Source organism: Peromyscus maniculatus, chromosome 18 (genome assembly GCF_049852395.1).
Source record: "Peromyscus maniculatus bairdii isolate BWxNUB_F1_BW_parent chromosome 18, HU_Pman_BW_mat_3.1, whole genome shotgun sequence".
Classification (NCBI taxonomy): domain Eukaryota; kingdom Metazoa; phylum Chordata; class Mammalia; order Rodentia; family Cricetidae; genus Peromyscus; species Peromyscus maniculatus.
Genome location: NC_134869.1, coordinates 27,486,915 through 27,512,253, shown reverse-complemented (window position 1 = coordinate 27,512,253; position 25,339 = coordinate 27,486,915). Strand labels below are relative to the sequence as shown.

Below are 25,339 nucleotides of genomic sequence, written 5' to 3'. Positions count from 1 at the left end.
ACATCTGGCACCATTTGAGCCAATGTTTCTACATCTTGCCTCATAGGAATTTTTGGAAGGATATTATAATAACATAGTAAATAATTGGAAACATAGTAAATAATCATCCAAATGCTCATCAGAAGTGGACCAATGTGATTGATTGTGGAATTGATGTGTTGTTAGAATATTGTAGTATAGTGAGATCGGAGGAAAGACCACCATATGAACAATGCAGGACATTTCCAGAGTAGCCACATCTCTAAATGAGGAGAATGTATGTATGATGGTGAATTAAGAGATCATCTAACTCTTCTGCGTATGTTAGGTTACCTATGCCTGACTATGTAACTAAATTTACACTTATTTATTTATATGTTGTTTCTAGAACAATTCATAAATCACAGATGATGTCTTTAATGTCAGAATGAACTCATGTGTGCAGTGGGCCCACAGCAATAGAAATGAGATATCATAGTGAGCTTTATACAATGTATCTACCTTACCAAATGGTAAATATCCAATTATATTATACATGTGTATGAAGTGTAGTATCTAAATAGTCCCCTATAAAAGCATCTTCCATGTCTGCTTCAGAAAAACATGTAAATTGCTACCTTGAATTACAAAGATAATCAGAGATTTTCAGATATAAATCTATTCATAATAATAGCATTAAAATTTTCAGTTCTCAATTTCAACAGTTATTAAAAGCACAAATTCTGCTTAAAAAATACTGTCCCTCTTCTCTAACCATGGTGACAAATAGGAGAAGAAAGTAGTGTAAACTTATTCCTATATGCTGTGCTGGATGTTGTATACAATCTTTTAATAAAGATTTTGGTGGTGATTATAGAATGAGTTAGTGGTTCTTATGACTTCAGTGATGAGTTATTTAAAAGTTAATACTGAATGCTTACTTTGAGGAAGGCAATGACAAAATAAATTCTAGTAGAAAGAACCAACAAAGTCGTGAACATTCTTCTGTGAAATAACTTCACTTTAAAAAGAAAGAAGCCATGCATAAAATCATCATACAAGTTGGGGCATACTTCCATAAGAAATTGGAACAAGTACATATGAAACCTATTAAATAGTTTTCTTAGATATTATTTACTATACATTTGTTTTGTCAAGAAATACCAACCAATTTGAAAATAAAATGTATTAGCTAGTTTATCTCAGCAATTATGCAATTACAAATGATTGCAATTTGTTTGAAATATAACTATTTAAATAAAGAAAATACTTCAGACAGGATACAATAATCTTTTATTTTTCTGGATCAGTTATAACTCAAAGAAATGAAACTTTATATTTATCACATGAAGTTTATCAAACCAATAAGGAAGTATGAAAAGAAGCAGTCTAATGTTACTTTTAAAGCTATCTCGGGATTAAGCTGCGTTCCTTTGTCACTAGAAAAATATGTCTTAAATATAACAATAACTCTACTCTGAAAATTTATAAAATGTAGCCACAGAAATATATTTTGTCATATACAGTAGAAGTTTAAATAAATACAAAAATAAAATTTTAATGGGTTAGAAAAGCCTTTATATAATAATACAGCATTATAACTTTGCTATTAAGAAGAAAAATGATGCAGAGATTTAATTAGGCATTTAAAAGATCTTGAGTGTCTACTACTTCAAACCCAACACTATGCAATTTTTTCTTTTAAATGCACATGCTTAGATGTTATAACATTGCCATTAAGTTAAAAGGCATATGAGTTGTTTTAAGTTAGAAACTCTGTTAATAAAAAAAATGAATGCTTTTCCTGACTTAAACTTTATGCAAATGTATATATGTACTGAAATATCACATAGTGCCCCCTAATAATGTATTTTTATGTTAATTAAAAATGATGTCACATAGATAAAATTCATAGCAATGTAAAGATTTAGTATTAACTCCCTAAATTTATAGGGTGTATGCATGCTAATATTTTTAAGCCTGCTTACATGCATGCTATATACAAATTGCACAAGTAAGTAGATGTAAAATATTCATAAAACATGATAAAGCCCTTTGCAATTCAGCAACTGACTTCACAAATGGAACAAGAGGCTAAGAAGTTGGTAATAACCAATCAAGTTGGAAAGGCAGATAATAAAATAGTAAGATAAAAACTCCACTGGGTGAGTAGAGTGAGATGGTTACATAAATATATACAGCCCAATGTAGAAGAGAAGCCCAAAAGAAGTACATCCAAAATATTTGTAAGTTCAGAGATAATAAATTAGAACTGCCAAGATGGGGCACAATTATGTGAAAGAAGAGAACACTTTTTTAAGCACGCTGAATGTAGGTAGTTGCTGGGTGTGGTGGCGCATGTCTTTAATCCCAGCACTTGGGAGGCTGAAGTCTACACTGGGAGTTCCAGGACACCCAAGGCAACACAGAGAAACCCTGTCTTAAAAAACAAAACAAACAAAAAGAAAAAAGAGGAGAAAATGAAAGAAATGGAACTCGGTAGCAGTTCGGTGTATAGGAAGAGGAGAATGAAAGAGGCCACCAGATGTGGGGGCGGGAAATGCATAAGGCATGCTCTGAGAACCTAGTCCTGGGAAAAACAAGCATTGTCAACTGTGGCTTGCCTCTTCTAGCTGCATATGGCCATTTCATGGTTAATCTGCCAGGCTACTTAAGGGTTTGTAATTCACTAAGTTTCTCAAGATAATTAAAGCATTAAACTTTCAAGTCCTGTATTTATAAGCTTAACCATCAATTAAACAATAAATAGCATAATATCCATGAGATCATTATTTCTATCTGTATAAATATGTTCATATTTAACTCTATTAGAGTTTCGCCATGGAAAATACTTGCTATGTGACTTAATATAATGACCAAGGAAACGAATATATTTTAAATATTAAGGAAAATGCAAATTCTACAATGAGTTTAAAAAATTGGGATTCTAACAGAAGTTTTAAACATTCTTAACAGTAAAATGCAGAATTGCACCTTATACACCATCATTGTAAGTAACTGTGAAACCAGTAGTTATTTCAAAGTTCCTATAGTGAAACTGTGATTAATTATTATCATACCTGTATTTGATTTTAGATAATGCTATCAAATTGCATACAGAGATGTGCAACACGTATTTTCTTTCTAAACACATAACCCAAAGAGATAACTTTCATTTTAGGAGAACAAAGTACCAAATGGCTTATCATTTATGATAATCTTCTGAATTCAATCTTTATTAGTAACAATCAATACATCAACAGTTTAGCATGTGCTTTAGTGATCTGATGGCCTGTTAGCCACATGAACTTCCCTTTTACAAATGACTATTCTAATCTTCCTTTAGAAATATAATTTATGTCAACATGAGCACTTACTATTTATCCAAGTATTTTCATGGAATAGAAATTCCTATTGTATGGCCTTAAAATATCTTTTTTTAATGGTAACATAGGTGCTTCTCAGCTGTGAAACACTATTGAAATGCAAGTATCTTCCCAAAGATACATGAAGCAAGTAAAGGACAAGGAATGGGACACTTTAGGAGCAAATTAAAGACATTGAATCTGCAACAAAGCTGAAAAAAATCTATAAAACTTTAAAAAGAGAGAACGGTTAAAAGTTGCACCATTTGTATAAAAGGCAAACATTCCAGGAATAATGGCTAATGTCTACATACTATAAATAGAGCAAACATTTCTGCTTTATGTATCCTGACATGAGTGAAATGTGCTAATGAAAGAAAATTAAGGAACACCAACATTCCGTTCACAACAAAGCAATAAAATTATTTACTTTGGCTCTGATGGCATCCTGCCTTTACTGCAGAGAAAGGAGAAAGAGAAGAGAGATGTGAAGGAAAAATAAGCTAGCAGATGGGCAGGAGAGAGAGGAAAAGTCTATTTTAAAATCAAGGAAAACACTATTTTTTTCATGTGAGTGAAGACAGAATCCAGATGATCCATTCTTTTCTTGAATTTCTGTTATTGTGCTTGGGACATCTTAAAAGTACTGAGCTGCTTTAAGCACCCGGGAAGTCCCCTGATGGCTGGATTGTAGTATATGAGAATAAACATTCAGTTCTACTCTGTATGTTCCCAGAAAACAAAACACTGCTGTATCCACACAAACAACAGTAAATTCCACTTCAACGTACACAGTTAAGAGGGCATAAATAAAATTATGGCTGAGATCTTCTGTAGCCTACCCTATTCATCCCCAAATAATGAACCTGCACATAGCACTGGTGGATAGAAAATCTAATGAACAGATAGTAAAAGCTTATGTGTAGCTGGTGATCATCATAGACCTGCTTGGGGAAGAAGGAAAAAAAAAGCTGATTGTAGCACTTGACTTTGTCTCATCTGTGCCCAAACTGATTGACTGTCAGGAATTATACATGTCCCAACAGCTTCCTGTCCCTTAGACTTAAGCAGACAGCAGCGAAGAAGACACACACACACACACACACACACACACACACACACACACACACACTGCATTTTACAGTCTGACTACTGAAAACACAAGATTTGAATTGATCCATATTGGACACATAAAATGTAGGGATGGATCTGTACTATCAGATTTAAACATTCTCATGATACAATGTTGTCAAAAATGACAAACATGTTCATGCTACTTCTTGATGCTTGCAGTATGGATAGTTTGATGAACAAAGTTGGGAACTGTTTTTAAGTTCGTGTCACTCATGTCTCATGTGGGGGAATCATTAATCAATCCCCATTACATTGTTTCTGCGTTATGTAACCACCAGCTAGATCTGCTGCATTCCTGATACACAGTTCATTGCTTGAACCTGTAAGAAAGTCAAATTGGAAACGCTCTATGAAAACAAACAATGATGTTCACGAGTTTTTTTTATTATTATTAACTACTGAATATTTTAGCACAGTTTATGATTTCACAGAGTTATACATGGAATAGAGTTACTTGTTACATCACACGAAACGTCACTAATGGTCAGAAAGAAGGCCTCTGCCTTAAGTTGACAATAGGAGCACATCGCCCAGCGTTGTTTCAGAGTCCTGGCTGTGGTTGGAGCTGATGCCAGTGTCTGAATCTGTGTCATTGGTGTATGTGTTGAACACCCTTTGAGTTAATGGAGGGATCTCCGCGCAGCTGCCGGGAGCCTCGGATTCCTTCCCTCTGGTTTCTTTTAACTGGCATCCATCTTTATTGCTAATGTGCAGCGAACTGAACTCCTTGGCCAGGAGTTCGTACTCTCTCGCTTTCATCTGAAGCAATGAGTCACTGTGTTTAATCTCTTTCTGGATGCCACTCAAGTGAGAGTGGATTTTCAAACCGGCTTTCATACTTTTCTCCAGATCGCACTTCACGTTTTCTAAATCCGGGCTTTCTACTTCACCTGCAGCTGCCCCCTCTGGATCCTCACTGCCGTCGAAGCCCGAGCTCTTCACCTCTCTCTCAATTTCAGCCGAGAGCTTTTCGATGAGCACTCTATAGTATTGCAATCGTTCTTCCAACTGTGCCATTCCCTCACTCTCATTCAGGTCCACCAGAGCCTGGCTGTCCTCGGGTTGGAAGTCGAGCTTTTGCTCATTTTCACTGAGCCTGGGCATTGAATACGCCGCGTGAACATAATCGTCCCCATCGTTCCCTACCCGGTCCAAGTGGATCTTAGCTTCACATTTTTCAATTTCCATATCTAACTCTTTCATTCTTTGGACTTGCTGGTGAATAGTGTGGTCCTGAGAAATAATTAGATGAACCAAAGTCTCCATATTGTCCCGATCATGAGAAACCGTGTCCTGCTTAATTTTAGCCAGTTTCCGGAAGGTTTTCCGGACGATTCGTTTTTGTTTATCCGGTGGCAAAGTTTTCATGTAATTCGCAGGACTGAGCTCCCAGGGTTTTTCACTGTTTTGCACTAGTTTGGTTTCGGCCGTTCTCCACAGTGGAACTGGCAGAAAGGCGTCTGTTTTAACCAAAACAAACTGCATATTGGCCTGCTCATCTCCCCACGCCTTCCACAGCTTCAGGATCCTCGTCAGCGGAGGAAGGGCCCGCTCCGAGCCCCTCCACTTCTCCACGATGCAGTAGTCGCTGGCCTTGCCCAGCAGAAATCGCTTCTCTCCAAACGTAGCCTCATGTTCCTCCAGCAAAGCCTGGATGACGTCGGTGGAGGTGGTGCGTTTGGTTAATCCACAGACAATCTTTTCCTCCTGGCAAACCCAAACCACGATTTCCTTCTCTTCGGGATCCATGTCTTTAGTTGGAGATCTAAAAGGAAAACAAAGAGTATTACATTTCTGTCACCACCTGTGTAAACGCAGAATGGTGGTTTGGCATTAAAGCCTTTTCTTGCCTCTACCTTTAATGAGGGACATACTTTGAGGTTGTGACTACAGAATAGGAAGGTGTTCTCTAAGGCATGAACGCAAAACTTTCAGATTTTTGTATTCAACTGTCCCTTTTAGCTGGTTATGGAAAGGGCAACCTGTCACTGAAAAACAATTGAAGTGATTTTTTTTTTTTATTTAATCTTTTAAAATTAGTCTTGCCATGTTGGCAGAACTGATACTGTGACAATGATGACAGACAGACAAAAGAAGACATGGGATGAGACATTTCCCTTTATGCTGGAGTCTTAAGATTAAAGTAAAAACAGGTAAATAAAGGTAAAAAGGGTCAGATTAGGTATTACATAGAGTCCAAAATAGTTGACTCTGCGGTTCTGTATTCAATGCAGCCATTTTTTTCCTTGAGCAAATTCTTATGCCAACTCTGCACAAGCATGGCTGACATTACAGCACAAACAGGAAAGCAATGAACAAATAAGATGGTTATACAGCAATCTGTTACAAAAGTAGTATCATATGTCAATTTTTTTTTTTGCATTTGCATAGACCACTCAAGGGAGGAAGGCTTCATTCACAGTTTCAGAGGCTTCTTTCTGGCACTTGGTTCCAAATACTTGGGAAGAACATCAGGGTAGGATAAGAGGCATGTGGAGCAGGGAGTATAGTAGACAGGAGAGACAGCTTGTAATGTGATAAATAAGAAACAAAACAGAGTCCCAACAGGAAAGAATCATGGTCCCAAAGACATGCCTTAAATGACCAGCTTCCTTCACCCGCCTGTCCTATACAACAGTGTTGGGTAAAGATGAAAAGATGATGGTCTACAGGATTATTGCTTTAGACACAGAAACATTAGAAAGAGATTTGAGGTGGAGTATGCATGCCCATAGATTTGATAGCATTTCCTCTTTTTGCTATGAAGGGCATACACACACACACACACACACACACACACACACACACACACACACACATATATATATATACTATCTAACAAATTACTTGAAACAGACTACTTTCTAAAGGTGAACAAATGTTTTATTATGGCTCACTGTTCTAAATGCACAAGGCCTAGGGATTTCATCTAATGAAGACTTCTTTCTGATAAAAATCCCACTGTAGTATAGTGGTATCCTCTGGCAAGACATAGAAAAGACACATGGCCATATGTGGCTACACTCTATTTTTTAATATATGATTATATGCAACCTTAATCACTTCCTTAAGGTTATGTTTCTAAAGTCCATAGTTACATAAAGTGTCCAGTTACATAAAGTGCCTCTTATTACTGCAAATATATGGCAGAAACCCCTGTGTGAACTCAAATGTAAATTAAAATATAAAAGAGTATTTGTCCAGAGGTGGATAAAAATAGTTTTCTTAAGTTAAAAAGCAAGGGAACTCCATAATTGCTAATACTCTCCCTAGAGAACTGTTAAAATCTTATTTCCATTGTGAGTGTAAATCACATGGACTGTGTCTTTCACAATACCTTTCTAAAGAATGCTAGCAAACAAGTGATATAATTTATACTCCAATGTGATTTATGATGCCATGAAATGCATGAGTGTAAAGAGATTTGCTGTGCGTGCTAAGGCAAATTCATTCATCACTTTATGTAATAATCCTGAGCCATATATTCAATGAAGAAGTTACCAAAGACATTGTTACTATTTCATTCAGCACTTAGAATGTAAAGTTTAGCAGAACTCACTAATACTATTCAATGGATTTTCTTTCATGTGGAATACACGTCTCCCTTTAGCTATTGGTTTCTGAGATGAAGAGGAAGAAAATCAGTGACACTAAGAACCATAAAAGATCAAAATCATTCCCTAGCAGAAGACTTAGTAAAATGAAATATTCAACTATGGAATTTTATAGCATGAGCCAAAATCTATACTGGATTTTGACAATTATCTTCCAAAATGTTTTCACTTAGTAAATCATGCTGAATAAGATATTTTTAAAAGAAATGTGGTATTTTGTCTATGTTTATAGTTCATTGGCTAATTACATGGCACACAAAATGTGTTAGAATTCAGAACAACAAAAACATTATATTCTTACTAGTAGAGAAAAAATGCACAACAATGTTCTTAATAAAAAGAAGTGTGGCCAGGCGGCGGCGCACGCCTTTAATCCCAGCACTCCGGAGGCAGAGCCAGGCGGATCTCTGTGAGTTCGAGGCCAGCCTGGACTACCAAGTGAGTTCCAGGAAAAGGCGCAAAGCTACACAGAGAAATCCTGTCTCAAAAAAACAAAACAAAAAAAAAAAGAGTGTTTGCAAAGAAATTTGTAAAGACCAATTACTATCTGTGTCATGGAAATAAGGTATAAATTAGCTGTAAATAAGTCTACACTTTTAAGAGTTTTAGCCCTGTATATAAAATACTCAAAATTACTGTAAATGTTTTTATGCTTTTTGGTTAGGCATTGATTACTTCAGCTTTGATGATTTTAATAGCAGTAACTCATTCTGCAGTTTTGATTAATCACACCTTATTATATGTTATATAATATTAATATTAATAATATATATAATATATATAATATAATATAATTATGTAATATAAATAATAATAATCATAATATTATGATTTTTCATAAAACATAAAATATAAACTTGAGTTTTGTCTTAATTATCAACATTAGATGATAGTACAAATAGCTATAATATTTAAAAAGGAAAAATTTTAAGTTAGTTATTTAAATGTTTGGGGTTTGCAAAAATCTACTCAATATACATAATATTGGCCCAACAAGATAGCTGCCCATCTGAGTTTAATGACCCCCAGAATCCATATTTTATAGTACAGAACTGACTCTTACAAATTGTTTTTCTACCTCCACATGCCTTCAGTGGCATGTACACACATACACACACACAAACACACACACACATAAACACACACACATATACACACATACTCACACACAGAGCCCTACATCAAAACAAATAAAATAAGAAATTTAAAAATACAATATTAGAAATCATAGTAATGAAATATAAAAAATTTGAAATATTTCAGACTTTCTTCTCATATCTGCCATACATTAAATCATTCACTTGTCACAATTCTATAGGCAGCAGATATCAATTTCAATTCACAAATAAAAAAAAAAAGCATGAGGATATTCCAAGTTCATTAATTGGATGCTTTAGAGATGTGGGTTAAATAAAAAAAATGTGCTATTTTTATTGAACTTTATCATTAAAACATTATCTTAAGAGAAGAATCGACTCATAGTCACTGCAAAGCAATCGAATCATCTAGAAGGACTTCTCTCATTTGCAGCCATGGGGAAAGTGTGCAGGAATGTATGAACTTCTATAATACTTTTAAAAGACTACTCATGTTTCTAAGCTGACACAGTAGTGAAGATTTTCTGGCTGCCTTGGACATCTCCATTAGCTGACAAAACCTGTATATTCAAAACAAACAAACAAAATATAGCCATTGCTGTTCCCTTTGTATTTAGTTCTCATCTTCCATAGTAGTTGTCACCTGACCTATGCGTTCTTGAGCCCTATATTAGAAGTATGAATGACACTGTTAAAAAGGGAGCAGAGAATGCATTTTATGAAGTGCCATAATGATGTGCATGGCCATTGCCCAACATCTCCAGAGCTCCTACACCAACTGGATGTTTCCTACTTTGAATCAAGTTCTTACCCACTGAATTTTCCCTGCCCCAAAGGGTGGATAATCTTTAGCTTTGGCCATCAAGCTGCAATAATGTTCATTACAGGCAAGAAGAAAATTTTATTTATTCAATATTACATAAAAAACAATTGGGGACTTTATTATGATCTCATAATCTCACTGGCTCTGAGCTAATTTTTTTTTTTTTTTTGGAATACCAGTTGTATTTTTACAGTATGTCTTTTTAATAAACCATTCCATGTATTTTTTTGTACTGATTACTCATAATTCTACAAGATATAATACAAAACATTTATTATAGTATTGAATGTTGTCAGTTACAAAGATGTGTGCATAGGCCACTAACCACAGTGATGTGTTGGTGGTTCTCATTATGTGACCTACTTTACGTATATTTCACTACTTATATCTGTCTTACCTCTGTAGCTCTTGTGGATGGGCCTCTGTCACCTCTATAAAAATATATATGTTACTGTTGAATATTTTGTGTCTGAGCCTTTTAAAAATATCTTTTTTCAAACATCCAACCAATGTTTATGTATTTTCCAGTGTCAACCATTACAAAATATTTGGGGGAATTTTTTATAGTCATTATTCAATCAAAGTAATTTTTTAAAACTTCTGCAACTTGACTTAGCACATTTAAATGTAATGACCACTTATTACTGAATTTAGGCAATAAAACTTTCACAGCTTTCATATGTTTTGTCATGTCTAAAGGATATTTTGTAGCTGGCTTAGGATTTTGAAAATGAGTTATTTTATGATCCTGCTTTCACTGAGTTTCTATTCACCCACTCAACAAATATTTCCTAATCTCCTTTTCTATTGGAACTGTATATAGTACAAAGACAGGAATGATTTACAAGACTGTCTCTGGCACACTATGGGAACCAGGTGTTGGGTCAGAAAGAGTACACTATTAGTGACAGTTTTGCTTCTAAATTCCTTAGTATATTAAGTATATTCAAATGCTAGACTGTTGTAGAAGAATGATGATCCTTAGTGTTTCATAAAATTAAAAAAAGTCAAGACTAAAACAATCAAAATAAACATCCACAACCGTTAAAACAAATTAGAATTCTTAATAGGTTCTTAAAAAATACTTGTGTCCTTTGAATATTGCAAAATTTAATCATCTGATATTGATAAAAAATTTATCAGCAAAACTTTAGAAAGTAGTGCTTGTTTCCTAATCTTTAGTTTATGCTGGAGTTTAGACCTAGCATACCAATTTTTAGAAATGTGCTATCTGGCGAAAGCCATGCTATCTACAAATATATACATAACAAAAGGTTGAAAATACAAACTTAGTGTGATAACTTGGTTTGTGATGCAATGTAATAAATAGTGCTTATCTAGTGAATGCAATTGCAGTGATTGCGACCCATGGCTAATGTAGTAGGGCATTGTCATCTGAAAAAAAATGTTTACACTTATATATGAGAGTATAGTTTGTGTTGGTTTTGTTTTTGATTGTTTTGGAGAGCATTAATCAGACTCAATTGCTGTGGCAGAATGCCTGAGAAAACAGCTCAAGATGGGGAGGATTTAGTTTGGCTCACAGTTTAAGAAACTACAATCCATGGTCAGGTGGCTCCATTAGGTCTTGGAACTGCTGAGGTAAATCATCATGGTGGAGAAAGCTCAGCAGAGCAGAAATGCCCATCTTATCACAGCCAAGAGGTCGTGAGCAAGAAGAAAGAGCTAGTGACCAGGTCTAAACATCAAGAGCATGTCCCAAATGTTCCATTGCCTCTATCTGTTCCTTAGAATCAGATATGATTCTGATAAATCTATATATCAGAATATCTATGAATTCATAATGTGGTATAGGTGAAATTAGAACCCTCACAATCTAATGAATTTTTAATGACTAGAGCCACAAATACATTTGTAGGGCACTTCAATATACAAACTAACAGTTTCTAAGCACATTACAACCAACTTTAATGTTTTTTAATTTAAAATATCTCATAGTCTAATGATTCACTTCAACTTGCTGTTTGCATCCCAGTGGCTTAGCACTGTTTATAAAGAGAGTCACTCTCAATATAATTATATGATTTTTTTGAAACAACATTGAGTGTTATAACTAACACAAAATATTCACTCATTAATAATTAAATTTAGAGCCACAAATTTTACACAGTTAATACGGGTGGGCTTAGATATTCAATATTCACACTATCAAACATTCCATTGAATAACTGCTGTGAAAAAAGCATGAGAAGATAAATTTAAAAACTTAAGTCTTGAAGCTATAAAATAAAATTAAGTAAAATATTATCCATGGCATTACAATGCCAAATGAAGACCCCTAAATTATGTCTTTATACAAGGTGCCGCATGTAAATCTGAAGAAGAAGGCAAATGGATGAACTGACATTAGTTTTTAGTCATCCAAATGGACCAGACACTGAAGCAGTTGTGGAGAATTAAAGAGCAGATTTTCTTAAAAGAATCTAGCAGACAACAATATAGATGAATGCAAATACATAAAACTTACCCGTATAATTGTTTACTCCATAGAGATCCAAATTTTAAAACAATAACAATCAGTAGAAATAACTGAAGATAATTAATTCATAGAGTATCCTTGTCAATCAAGTATTACATTTAACATTGTGATATAATCCATACATTATAATAAGGTTTGGAATTCGGGAAACATTTTTCCATAGACTCTATATAAAAATCCTTTTTTTCTTAGGCCAGCCTGGAAAGTATAATATGAATACAATTTAGCTGTCATGCACAGGGCAGGTTTGAAATAAAATGTCTTTGTCACTTGAACCTCTGTAGAACAAGTCTTTATTTTTGAAATTCAGATTTTTTTTTCAGGTCTTTTATACTAGCGACATTTGTGCTGAAAACTGTGATAATCTTATTGAAAGACAGTGAGCTGAGAAGCACTGGGGACACATTAGTCCTAACTGATACCCAAAGGCAGGTCTCTATTTCTTCCTTATTACTACAACCTATTTTTTAACCTGAAGATTCTTTGAATGGTCTTCCACACCAGGTTACTTTACATCTCAGAATACACTGTCAGTGTTTGCAGACACTTTTAGTTACACATCAGTTGCCATACGCTCTCTACTGTGTAGAGGTCCGTAACACAATATCCTAAAATTCACAAAAGGGTCCCTTGCAGCAAGGAACTGTCTGGTCTAAAATGCCAATAATGACACTGTTTAATGCATAACTCTTTCAAATGTGAATCAAGACTCCATATTGGCTTTAAGGTAACTGAAGGCAAGGGTTCAAAAAAAAATGGCAATAATCAAAGTTTTTTTTTTTTTAAGTGTGCAATTTACCCCAAATTACTTAGAATAAAGCAGACAATGGATCTAAGGTGTTTCTGGCTATATGCTCTGTGTTGTACAGCTTCACTGTAGTCTTGGTTCTGAACACAAGCTTACTAGGTATCCTGCATGGTGTCACCCCACACAACAGTAGCTGTTGCTATGAGAAACACCTGGCTCAGATTTAACACTAATGAGTGTCCAAACTATAATGGGTTCTTTTTTACCTTAGATAGAAAGTTTGCTTTTTTTAGAAATACAATAACCTTAATACACTCCTAGCAAAATCACTGAGCACGTAAGTATCAGAAAAGAATATCTTTGCATTGGACTGCATTAGAATATTCAGTTTCAAATTTTCCTTTTTGAGTTGCTGACTTCAATTTCATGAAAATTAAATGGATTTTGACTTGGGGGTGAAGACAGACTTTCTAACAGTTTCTGAACTATTTCATAAATATACTTCTGCCATTTTATATGATGTGTTTGTGTGAAACTGCCCTGTCAGCATTGATGATCATAACTAAAAACCTATCAAACCTGAGATGTATACTCTTCATCCTATGCAAATATTAAAAAAATTAATTTTAATTATTCTTTTCTTTTTGTTTTTTCAAGATAGGTTTTCTCTGTGTAACAGCCTCAGCTGTCCTGGACCTCACTTTTTAGACCAGGCTAACCTCAAATTCACAGAGCTCTACTTGCCTCTGCCTTCTAAATGATGGAATTAAAGGTATGTGCCACCACTGCCCTACTGAATTTTAATTTTTAGGGTAAAAACAATCACATCCATATTATTAGTGTGAAAATTTGAATATATTTTAATAAATAGTTTAATATAATGTATACAAAATAATATTTTAAGTGAAGTAGTACCTTTGTGATTTATTGTCAGTAAACATCTGACTTTTACAAATATGTAGAATACTGATAGATTTGGATTATATAAAATTTTGGGGGTCAAAAAGTAGTTAGGAGTGGAAAATGTTTAGGAAATCCTAGCTTAAATGGCTCATAGACTTAAAAATTTACCTGAGCTTTACTTTTGCCTGTTTTTTTTTCCATTTTCTATGGAATCTCCTAGAAAAAAAATGTATGAAAAGCAGAAAACAAAGGAGATATTGAGTCTCACATAGTTGAATACTAATGTTGATGAATGCTAGCCCTCTATTAAATATAACATAAAGTAACCGACTTAATTAGCTGATTGGAAGAAATATGACTTTTGCATTTGTATGCTGTCAAAACACACTAAAGACACACACACACACACACACACACACACACACACACACACACTCAAAATAAGACTTTTAGTTGATAGAAACCCCTGGTTTTACACCTTATATTTAATCAAAGCTTCCTTCTTCTTTGAGAAAGAACATCAGGCTAGTAAATATGGAGTGTAGGTTGTAAGGTGAAAGGAGATGTGTGGGTACAGTGTTCTGGGAATAAACAAGGCCACCTGGATGATGGCTGGCTGTGGTAGGAGTTACTGGTATGTATTATCATTGCATTGATCTCTGACACTTTTCCTAAAATCTATCCTGCCCTAAACAGAATGAAAAAGCAAGAAGAAAAGCAAGGTAAGGGAATTTCCAAGCTCTCAAAATTTATGGAAAGAGGCAGACAAGACAAAATTCCTGTGGTGTCTATAGGATGAAATGGAAATGTCCAGCTACAACTGCAGGAAATAATACAAAATTTTTCTCACCTGTGGCTATTGAGTTGTAAGAATGTTAGATAGGACCAGATAAATCAATCAGCCACAACCTTCTTGGAATATCTCAGCAATAAAACTACAATGAATGTAGCGTTGTTTACTTTTGTTATTCAAAAGATATCATGAATATAATATGATCTTTTAAAAATATTTTTACTTATTTATTCATTTAATTGTGTGTGTGTGTGTGTGTGTGTGTGTGTGTGTGTGTGTGTGTGTGTGTGTGTGTGTTTACAACACCTTACACATTTGCAGGACAGAGGACAATGGGCCAAAGTCAGGTCACTTCTTCCAATATTTTCCAACATGTAGGTCACACAAATAGAACTCAAGTATCAAGCACAGGAGCAAATGCCTTATCCAGTGAGTCCATCTCCCAAACTCCCTGGGACCTAACCCTATCTTAATTTATCACATCAGTTACTTTATCAACCAATGAACAAACAAACAAAAACAACTAATTATTTTTGCCTTTATTTGTTGGATGTGAAGCAAGAGTTTCTGACTTGGATACTGTCAGTCTTTTCTGTTAAGGTAAGAGAATGTCATAATGTAGTCTTCTAGGAAGTAGAATACAAATAAATGCTTTTTGTTCAAAATTCCCATTCCATAAGCAAATGGAAAATGTCTTCCTAGATTTAAAAAGATATGTGATAGAATAAATTCCCATGAGGTATTTGAAGAATTCCAATTAAAGAAAACATGTGAACTCCTCCATAGTTTATTTTACCCTATTAACAACGTGCAATTTAAATGCATAGGAAGCAACAAAATAAAAGCACTATCATCACAACATCAAATCACTTCTCAGTATCGATAGTTCTTGGTTTTTGGATCCCTTAGCTCAAAGATGGCAAAATAAAGAGATGCGTAAGCCACTTTGTAAAATTGTACAGTATTTACACAATTATCTTGCAATTCTTATCATAGTCTTTAAATCATTCTAAAACACCTAGATATTAAAGATGTAGTATATTTTGATCAACTGTCTTGTATAGAGAAGGGGATTGAGAGGTCTGTCTGTGTTCATTACAGATGCAATCGTTTTTTATGATACTTTAGATCTGTGGTTGGTTTAATTCATGAATGCATAACCCCCGATATGCAGAGCTGAATATGTTATTTACCGTTATGTAACCAGTATTCTGAAAAACACAAGCTAAGTGCTTTATAAAAATATTAATTTTAGGGAATCATGCAGCAGAAAACATTTTTGGCACGTATTTGGTGAGTTTGTGTACAGATGTTTTCATTTGTATCTGTATGAGTACACATTGGTGCAGATGCATGGGCGCCCACTTGCCAGAGGTTGACATCACTTGATGCCTTCCCCTGTAACTCCACAATATTTATCGAGGCAGGGTTCCCATGAGCTAGACAACCTAGCTAGCTTACGTGGGAATCCCAGCCTCTGACTCATGAGTGTTGGGATGACAATTGGCTGCCACACTTGCCTGGCTTTTATATGGGTTCTGGAGCTCCAGATTCATGTCCCCACCATTATCCAATAAGTTCTTTATCCACCAAGTCACACTGCTAGCCCAAATCACAGATTTTAGTGACCCACAATAGTTCAATTTTTGAACTATTGAGAGCAAGAAAAAGCTAAATGACCATGACAGTTATGAAATTCCTTCAAACAGGCCTTTCTCACCTTATTCCACCGAAATCAGCTATTAAATCTCATGATAAATGAAGATTAGGTTTTGAATCTTTCAATAGCTCCAGGTATATGCTATTCATATTATAACACATCAATAAACAACAGAATGAGCCTACATGACAAGGTTCAGAAACAATTATTGTGCAAGGAACTAAAGAATTATAATGTGCTTACTTAGCACAGACTCAAACATGGCAATAAGTTGTAGAAAAACATATTGCTCTAAAAACCTTTAATCCATTATTTTTAAGATTAATTTTAATTGTGTGTTTGCATGTGTGTCTGTATATTGGTATGGGCACATGAATACGGGTACTTATGGAGACGTAGGGCATCACAAGCCCTGGAGCTAAAGTTATAGACAGCTGTCAGTTGCCTGATATGGGTTCTGGGAATAAAACTCAAGTTCCTCTGCAAGAGCAGTACACTTTCTTTTTCTTTTTCTTTTTTTTTAAGTTTATTTCTTTTTTTTTAATTTTTTTTTATTTTACGACACCATTCAGTTCAACCTAATAGCCACAGATTCCCCTGTTCTCCCCTTCTCGCCCCCTTCCCCCTCCCCCCAGCCCACCCCTCATTCCCACCTCCTCCAGATCAAGGTCTCCCCCAAGGACCGGGATCGACCTGGTAGACTCAGTCCAGGCAGGTCCATTCCCCGCCTCCTAGATCGAGCCAAGTGTCCCTGCATAAGTCCCAGGATCGGCTGATCCATCTCATTAGCACCAAGAACACAGAATTCCTTTTGATAAAGAACAAGTTCATTAAATTAAGGTATATGCCAGAGGTTATAAATTGGTTTTCAGGCTGGAAACCCAGATATATTCCACTTATAAAGCTTAAAGTATTGAGGATGACGTAATTGGATGCTAAAAAACAATTGAAATGTCACAGCCACTTTCAGACTAGAAGTTTATAATTCTTAACTCAATAGCACTTTTCCCAAGCACTATGGATTGTCAGCCTGCAACTGTGATTAATTTATCTGACACATTGCACCAGTTTTATCATTTTATGAGAAAAATGTGTATGCTTCTGCACATTAAGACCAGTTAGCTTTACAATAGAGGGCATGACAGCAACATAGAAATTTATAAGTAAAACTCGATAAGGTCAAATATTAAATGTGCAATTAAAAAAATGTATTTTTTGCCTGACGGTGATGGTACACACTGTTGATCCCAGCAGCTTGGGAGGCAGAGCCAAGCGGATCTCTGTGAGTTCGAGGCTAGACTGGTCTTCAGAGCGAGACCCAGGACAGGCACCAAAACTACACAGAAAAACCCTGTCTCGAAAAAAAAAAATGTTCATAAGTCTACTAGTCCATTTTTATTTTATTAGTTACTCCAAAATACTCTACCCATTTGAAACATAGCATATAATAACGAGTTATTATAAAATCCATTAATTTTTAGTTGAACTTTAAGGAAGGTGCTGGAATGCTGAGAAGACTATGCACTCAGGAAGCAGAGGCAGGAACATCAGAAACTTGAGACTTGTCCAATAACAAACAAAGATGACAAACTGACTCTTCTATTCAGGAAATTGTCATATAGCTGGGAAGTAAAAGCTATATGCAAAGGTGTTAATTTCCTCATAGCCTTTCTGCACCTCTGTGATGGCGTTAACCAAACAACAGTATAATAATAACACTTAATGGATGCTTGCTGTGAGCTCTGACTGTGCTGTTCCAAATAATTTTGGCATTTTTAATGATTTAATCCTCATTACAATGTAACATTGTCTTTCTCTTATGTCCATTTTACAGAGGCATAAGTACAGGTTATTTCACATATACTTATTTTATTCAAAATTATATTTTCTCATCATATTGACTATCCTTTTTAAATGAACTCTTCTTACAGCATGGTATTCTGTCCTATATCAGTCAGTACATTTTCCTAAAGAACAACGATCTCTGCTAGAATTGGGATCTAACAAGTGAAAGAGATAATGCTTGGAGCTAAAAGTGCTTCTCAAATTTGTAAATGTTCTTAAAAGGAGAAAAGTGATCTCATAACCCATGGAAATTGTCTGACTAAATATTAGTGTCCATAACACTTTATTGACACATGTATGCTTGTGCGTTTACATTCTGTCCCTGGATTCTTCCACTGTGGAGTGGCAAAGCTAATTAACTGAGAGAGATCTGATGGTTCACAAACTCTAAGACATTTATTACCTAGCCCTTCCCAGAACTTTTGCTTAGTCATGAATACATAGAAGGAAATTCTTTGCTTTAGAGATTCTGAGAGCACTTAAGATGCTAAGTGTTTCCCTGTAAACTCAGGAGAAGATAAACACTAACTTTTAATACTTTCAAAACTATTTGGTATTCTAGGCACATCTTAGATAATTGATGATCTGTACAAAATGTTTTTCGCACACAAATTCATCTGCCTTCTTTACTGCAAAAAAGGAAATGTGTCATTTGCCTTCTCACAGAATATTGAATAGGAAAGTAACATAATCCTTGATACTGTGTGTGAAAAATAACATGATTTTTAATCTGATATTATAAAACATGCTGATGTGCTACTAATTTTAAAACATTCACATCTTGACTAATACTCCTGAAGTGAGTTGTCGGTCTTCGTATGTTTTAGAAAATGTTCAATTTATTTTTAATAAGTTTTAGAACTGGATACATTCCTCCATTCTTCCTAGTATTTAAGAGCTGTATTGAGAAGTTAATTTTACTTCTTTCCACTCTCCCTTCTTTCTTGCTCACTTGCTTGCCTCCTTTCTATTTTAATTTATTTTTTTTCTTTCAAGACAGGGTCTCACTGTGCAGTCCCTGCTGGCCAACTCACTGTGTAGACAAGGCTAGCCCCGAACTCATAGAGAATGATCCATGTTGCCTGTGTCCAGAGTACTGGAATCAAAGCATGTACCACCAGGGCCAGTTGTTTTCATATTTTCAGTACTATCTCTGAAAAACTAAAGGTGTTTTAAGTCAAGCAAATATGCTATACATGAGTTAGAAATAGTTATGATAAAATGATGATTTGCATTGACTATTTAAAAGTACACACACCCATGTACAAACTCACAAAATGGAATGTGATAAAAGTTAAAATTAATGGGGCACAAACAAATGAGACAGCTCTGACCCACAATCTTTTTCGGGCTAACTAGACTCAGTGTGATGCAAACACTAGCTACAGCATCTCTACAGAAAGCACTGTCATCATAAGAGATAAACACTGACCCTTCCCCCATTAGTAACCCAGATTTTCCTGAGGTCACAGAGAAAATACGAATCAGTAGTTTTCTAAATGAAGCATAAAGCCTACAAAACAACCTCCTCCAAACATAGATTATTAGTCTTTTGATTAAAATATTTTGAGAATTAGAGTTCAACAGGGCAGGAGAGCAAAATATTAATCAAGGCAAATGCTGAAAAAAAGTCGCTTTGAACATTACCATTTGGCATCTGCCTGTATACACAGTTACTAGTTTTATGCTCCAGTAATGTCCGTTTAAGTTTTTGAGTGAGACTATAAAGGAGTCATGCAGAAGAGAGCCCTTGACATTCCAGGGCTGCAGTGTAGATATGGAACATGATTCCCATAAACAGTAAAGGGAAGGGAGTGTGAGAAGAATGTGCATTGAGGACTACCCGGGGTTAAGTAAACTGAGCTCACAGTTTGGATTCCGGAAATTGATTTCAATCAAAATGTAAATATTTAACAGTGGTATTTACCAGACAAAACCCTGAGAAAATATTAAATCTCTTTGCCCATTCCAATGTGTATTCCCCAGGGTTAACTCTGCCTCTACCTAGAAAGTAGTTTCCTTATTCATTTGTATTTTATGGAAAAATATTTCATAAGAACAGAGCATGTTTACTGTAAGGGAAGCTACCCAACCTGAATGCTGCCTCTACTGATGGTTGTAGATATTTGGACCTCCAGCATTAGCTTCCTCTTTGACAACCCCAAACAATGTTTATGCTTTCGAAGCAGAAGGCCCTTCCTAAGAATGGTAGAGTGAAGCTTGACGGTAAGGTGCATCTGTCTACCTCTCTCTCCATAACAGTATACCATGGCAGGTTTGCCATCAAACACCTATCTCAAGAAACATTCCAAAGGAAGAGAGTGGAAGCTAAAAGCGTCTATCTACTTCCATAGGATGCCTTTTATCACACTGGTTTTTATTTATTTATTACTTTTTTAAGGCATAGCAAGGCCTACTGAAGGAGTGAAGAAATATTAATATTTTTTTAAAAGGAGCTACAATGTACGGGTGGCTCTATGGATTTCACATTCAAAGTATGGAAGACACAAGGTCTATGGGAAATTTGATAGCAGCGGAAGCTAGAAGAAGAAGGAGGAGGTGGAGGAGGAGGAGGAGGAGGAGAGGAGGAGGAGGAGGAGGAGGAGGAGGAGGAGGAGGAGGAGGAGGAGGAGGAGGAGGAGAAGAAGAAGAAGAAGAAGAAGAAGAAGAAGAAGAAGAAGAAGAAGAAGAAGAAGAAGAAGAAAGAAGAAGAAGAAGAAGAAGAAGAAGAAACGACCATATTACAGTGGCATCATAGAAGTCAAGAATGAGAGGGCTTCAAGAACACCTTGAAGAAGTCCCAACACATTATCAAAGGCCGGGTCACATGAGTTCTGAAAATGACTACTGACTTTGGCAATTAGAAGATGCCTGACAATGAGAAGCAAGTTGTCTCTTTTTTGAATGAGTGGGGGTAGCAGTCACTTTGTGTTGAGTTAAACAGTTCGTGGAAAGTGACGGACCAGAGAGAGTGATTATAGATTGCCCTTTGTATTTGTGTAAGAAAGATAATTGAGGGGAAGATGTCATTATATGGCGAATTGGTAATGTGTCGGGTAATAGAAAGGAACTGAAGAAAAATAAAAGCAAAGTTTAGGGAATGTGGGGACAAAAAATGTCAGAATATGTCAAGAGTATAAATTCTTTACATTAATAAATGGACATGCAATACCATAGGCACAGATAACTCATGTTTGAGTTCTATTAACTATTTTTTTTTTCATGATCTGTCTCCATTTCATAGCCAAACAATTCCTTACATCTACATTAATTCCTAATTCCTTGTGGGCCTCTGACTGTTCTAATATACTGTTACGTATTGACTTCCAAGGTAGAATGAACTAAACCTGGTGCATGTATATATGCATATATGTATATATGTATGTATGTGTGTGTATTTTTGACTGTTATTCTAGTCCTAAAACAGCCCATTTTTTTCCATCTGAATAACATTCTGCTTCCATTCTTGTTTCCTCTGGGAAATTCCCTGAAATTGTCCTCTAAAAAAAATTGTTTTAATATTAACCCTGCTCCCGCAACCCAAAATGGAAACAGACACCCATTCCTCACATTTCTGCAGAATCTAGTGGATACCCAGTAACAACACATTCTGTTTTTGTTAATTTGAATTTGTTTTTCACATGGTCTCATACTCAACCTTTCACCTTCAACACCTGGAAATCTAGTATGGTAGGAATTCTCTGTCTCGGTCTGTCTCTCTCTCTCTCTCTCTCTCTCTCTCTCTCTCTCTCTCTCTCTCTCTCTCTCTCTCTCTCTCGTTTAAAGATGGTTGTTCCATGTGGACTGAGTGGGATTATCATTGGATTAGTCAGCCCGGAATTACTGGCTGCAAACCAGTACTCTTTGTCCATAAAGCCCCACTCCAGGAGTGTGATGACCTGTATAAATCATCCCCACATGGAGGCAGAGCAAGGTGGTACAGAGAGGATGAATGGAGGCTATCACAGTCTCTTCTCAGGTGCATAAGTCCAAACACCAGGTGTCTGTAGGCAGAACGTTTGGAAAGATTTAAATGACACCTTGTGTTTTCACTCTTCACCTTGGTCTTCCCTCCCTTAATTTGTCCTTGTTATACTTTCTTCCTGCTCTTTACGGTGGCACACCTACATCCTCGGTGACTCAGAACCAAAACTGCTGTCATCACTGCTTCTCTCTGCCATCCTGATACTGCCCTCATCACTGAACTTGAATTCTTTCCCCAATGGTGACTCTTAACCTGCCTTATGCGCTTTTGTATTGAGAGATCTCTTTAATTATCTCTCCTCTCATTGACCTATTGACGTTCTTCCTGCACTCCTTTTAACCTTATGTCTCCCAGATTAATCACAGATTGTTAGGGATTTCTACCAAGAAATAAACCATTCACTTTCTGTCAACAACCCTGATGCAATGCCAAGAACCTCACCTTTTTCTCTTTGTCTTTTTGTTTTTTTAACCTGTGATGCTCTTTTTTTCTATATTGTTTTTAAACTCAAACCTTACATCTCATTTATAGTTTAACGTTGCCTTTGTTTTCTAAAACCCAGGTAATCCTCTCTCTCTTTGTTATTGAAGAGACAATTCTACTCAGATTTCCTGCCCTGAGCTTTAGCATCAACCTCATTTTAGCATCTCCACTTGAATAGTGAGTTAGTGTTTGAAACTTAACAAGGCACACACACAGAATCATTAATTACCCACATGTTCTCAACATCTGATTTTCTAAAATGTTAACTATTGGCACCACCACTTACAGTGAAGTAATTTAAAAGTTCTTCATTATCCATTTTCAAATGTCCCTTCGCACATTAAACGCTTATAAATCCTACTTTCAAATGCATTCCGTTTTTCCACTTCTATTGTTATTCTTCTAGTCACTACGCTGGGAATACCTTTTGGCAAGACAATTACAGCAAGTTTTCTCATGTGCTGCTTGCAACCTTTCTCCATGACTTCATATAAGGGACACATTGACCTTTCAAATGCATGAGGGATACTATTTATTTCCCTTACTCTACACACTTTGGTGAATTTCTCTTCCTCTTTTAATCCAGTCATAATCACTTGTGATATGCAACACAAAGCCCTTTTCTAGGATGAAGACATGACACATTCTGTTTTACAGTCTTCTCTTGCCCCTTAAATAGCTTAATCTTTTGGTCAATTTAACACTTCATTTAAAAGCCGCTTTTCAAACCACTATGCACTCTTCAATATGACATGCTGTTTTCATTCCTTATAGCAACAACAACTATATAAAATTTCTTATTCATTTACTGTACTTATACTGTTGTTCTAATACCATATTTGCATATCAGACAAGGGAATTTTTGTCACTTTATACCTATCAACTAAATAACATATGGTATATATTACAAGATAAAATACATATTTATTGTTGGATATGTGTTTTTTTTTAAATGACAATTGTAATTGCCTACCCTTTAAATGTTTAGATAGGTCTTATATGTCTATTAATTATTCACTTCCCTAAAACCATAATCCATATAAGACTTACAACTATTCATTTATGACACCCAAATTAGGGTTTACCTAACATTTCAAGATGTTTTAAATCAGTAATCAGCAACTTGAATCATAATAAATCATAATAAGAATATATAATAAATAAATATTATATATAATGTACATATATAATAAAAATATGTGTTTGTGGGGGGAGAGAGAGAATAGGTTATGGGGTAACTCATGAGTGTTTTCTTCTCAGATGGTAAAATACATTAAAACTTTTACATAATAGTACAATAAGGAGAGACTATGTAAAGCATTTTATTGTATGTCTTCATTTATGTAATTATATAAACTATGATTTAATCAAGTTCTAAATAAAACCAAAAGTACCAAAATGATCATGTTGCTAAGTCTTATGCATATTTTAACAGTTCCAAGAAAAAACTTCCTTTGAAGTGGATAGGAAGTAAAGAAATAACTACAGATACTTTGTAGCCTCCTTAAAGGATATGGCCAGTTCCTGCACAGTGAGTAACAATGAAATATCCAGGATCTGCAGCTTCCGAAGACCTATTTCTTACTTGAGCTTCTTTTTTTTTTTTCCATGTGGGAATTTATTATATGTTTACGCAATGGAAATTACCATGGCTTTTCGATGGCATCTGCTCTAGCTTCCAGGAAAATATGAGGTCTTATTGGCAGAGCTAAAAAATAGTTACCCACAGGCTCTTCTGTGGGAGATTGTGATCTCTCAAAGCCACTGCCATCTTGCCTCAGCTAACCACAACTGCAGGAAATTCCAGTGGGATTGAAAGAGATCAGAAGAAATGCAAACACCGGAATAACTTAAAGGCATTAGAGACTCTATAAAATACCCTACTCCCTGGTTGAGAATAGCAAACATACACCATAGGCACATCAGGAGGCCTCAGATGCAGCATGTATTAATTGTACAGCACAGCTGAGGAAATAAAAGCTTTCAAAAGTTGGGCAGTTATTCACAAAACTATTGAACTAAAATTTAAGAGATAAAACAGCTCAACCAAACAATCTGATAAACCGGCCGATCTAATAAAAATTATTAGAATTATCTGAGGTCAACTACAATTGATTACGTGGGGCAAAGTAATAGAAACATTCACGGTTGTTTCCTAAACATATCCATCGTAAAGTAAGTTGCAAAATGTCAACCACCACCACCATAGTTATGGCTGTTTGCTAAACTAACCATATTGCTTCGCAATTCTTAGGTTCTTCTGTTTTGATTATACTGACTCAGTCTTAGGCCTGTGTGATTCAGCCCCCTCCCACATCTTTCTGCACATCTTATGGAGTTCCCTTCTCTTGCTCAGGCCTGTCACAGTGGGAGTTTAATAAATGCTACTTAGTGACGATGATGTTCCCTTATTTTCCTTTACTTCCATCCA

The 25,339-nt window shown here is 35.5% G+C and overlaps 1 protein-coding gene across 1 annotated transcript in view; it reads right to left on the bottom strand.

Moving 5' to 3' along the window:
• Positions 1-1,238: 1,238 nt before the first annotated feature.
• Rassf9 (Ras association domain family member 9) overlaps positions 1,239-25,339 on the bottom strand; it is a 33,865-nt gene continuing 9,764 nt past the window's right edge. The window contains exon 2 of the mRNA XM_042263329.2: positions 1,239-6,222. Coding sequence (XP_042119263.2) covers positions 4,962-6,222 — 1,261 coding nt within the window. The 3' untranslated portion in view covers positions 1,239-4,961. The remainder of the gene's footprint in view (positions 6,223-25,339) is intronic.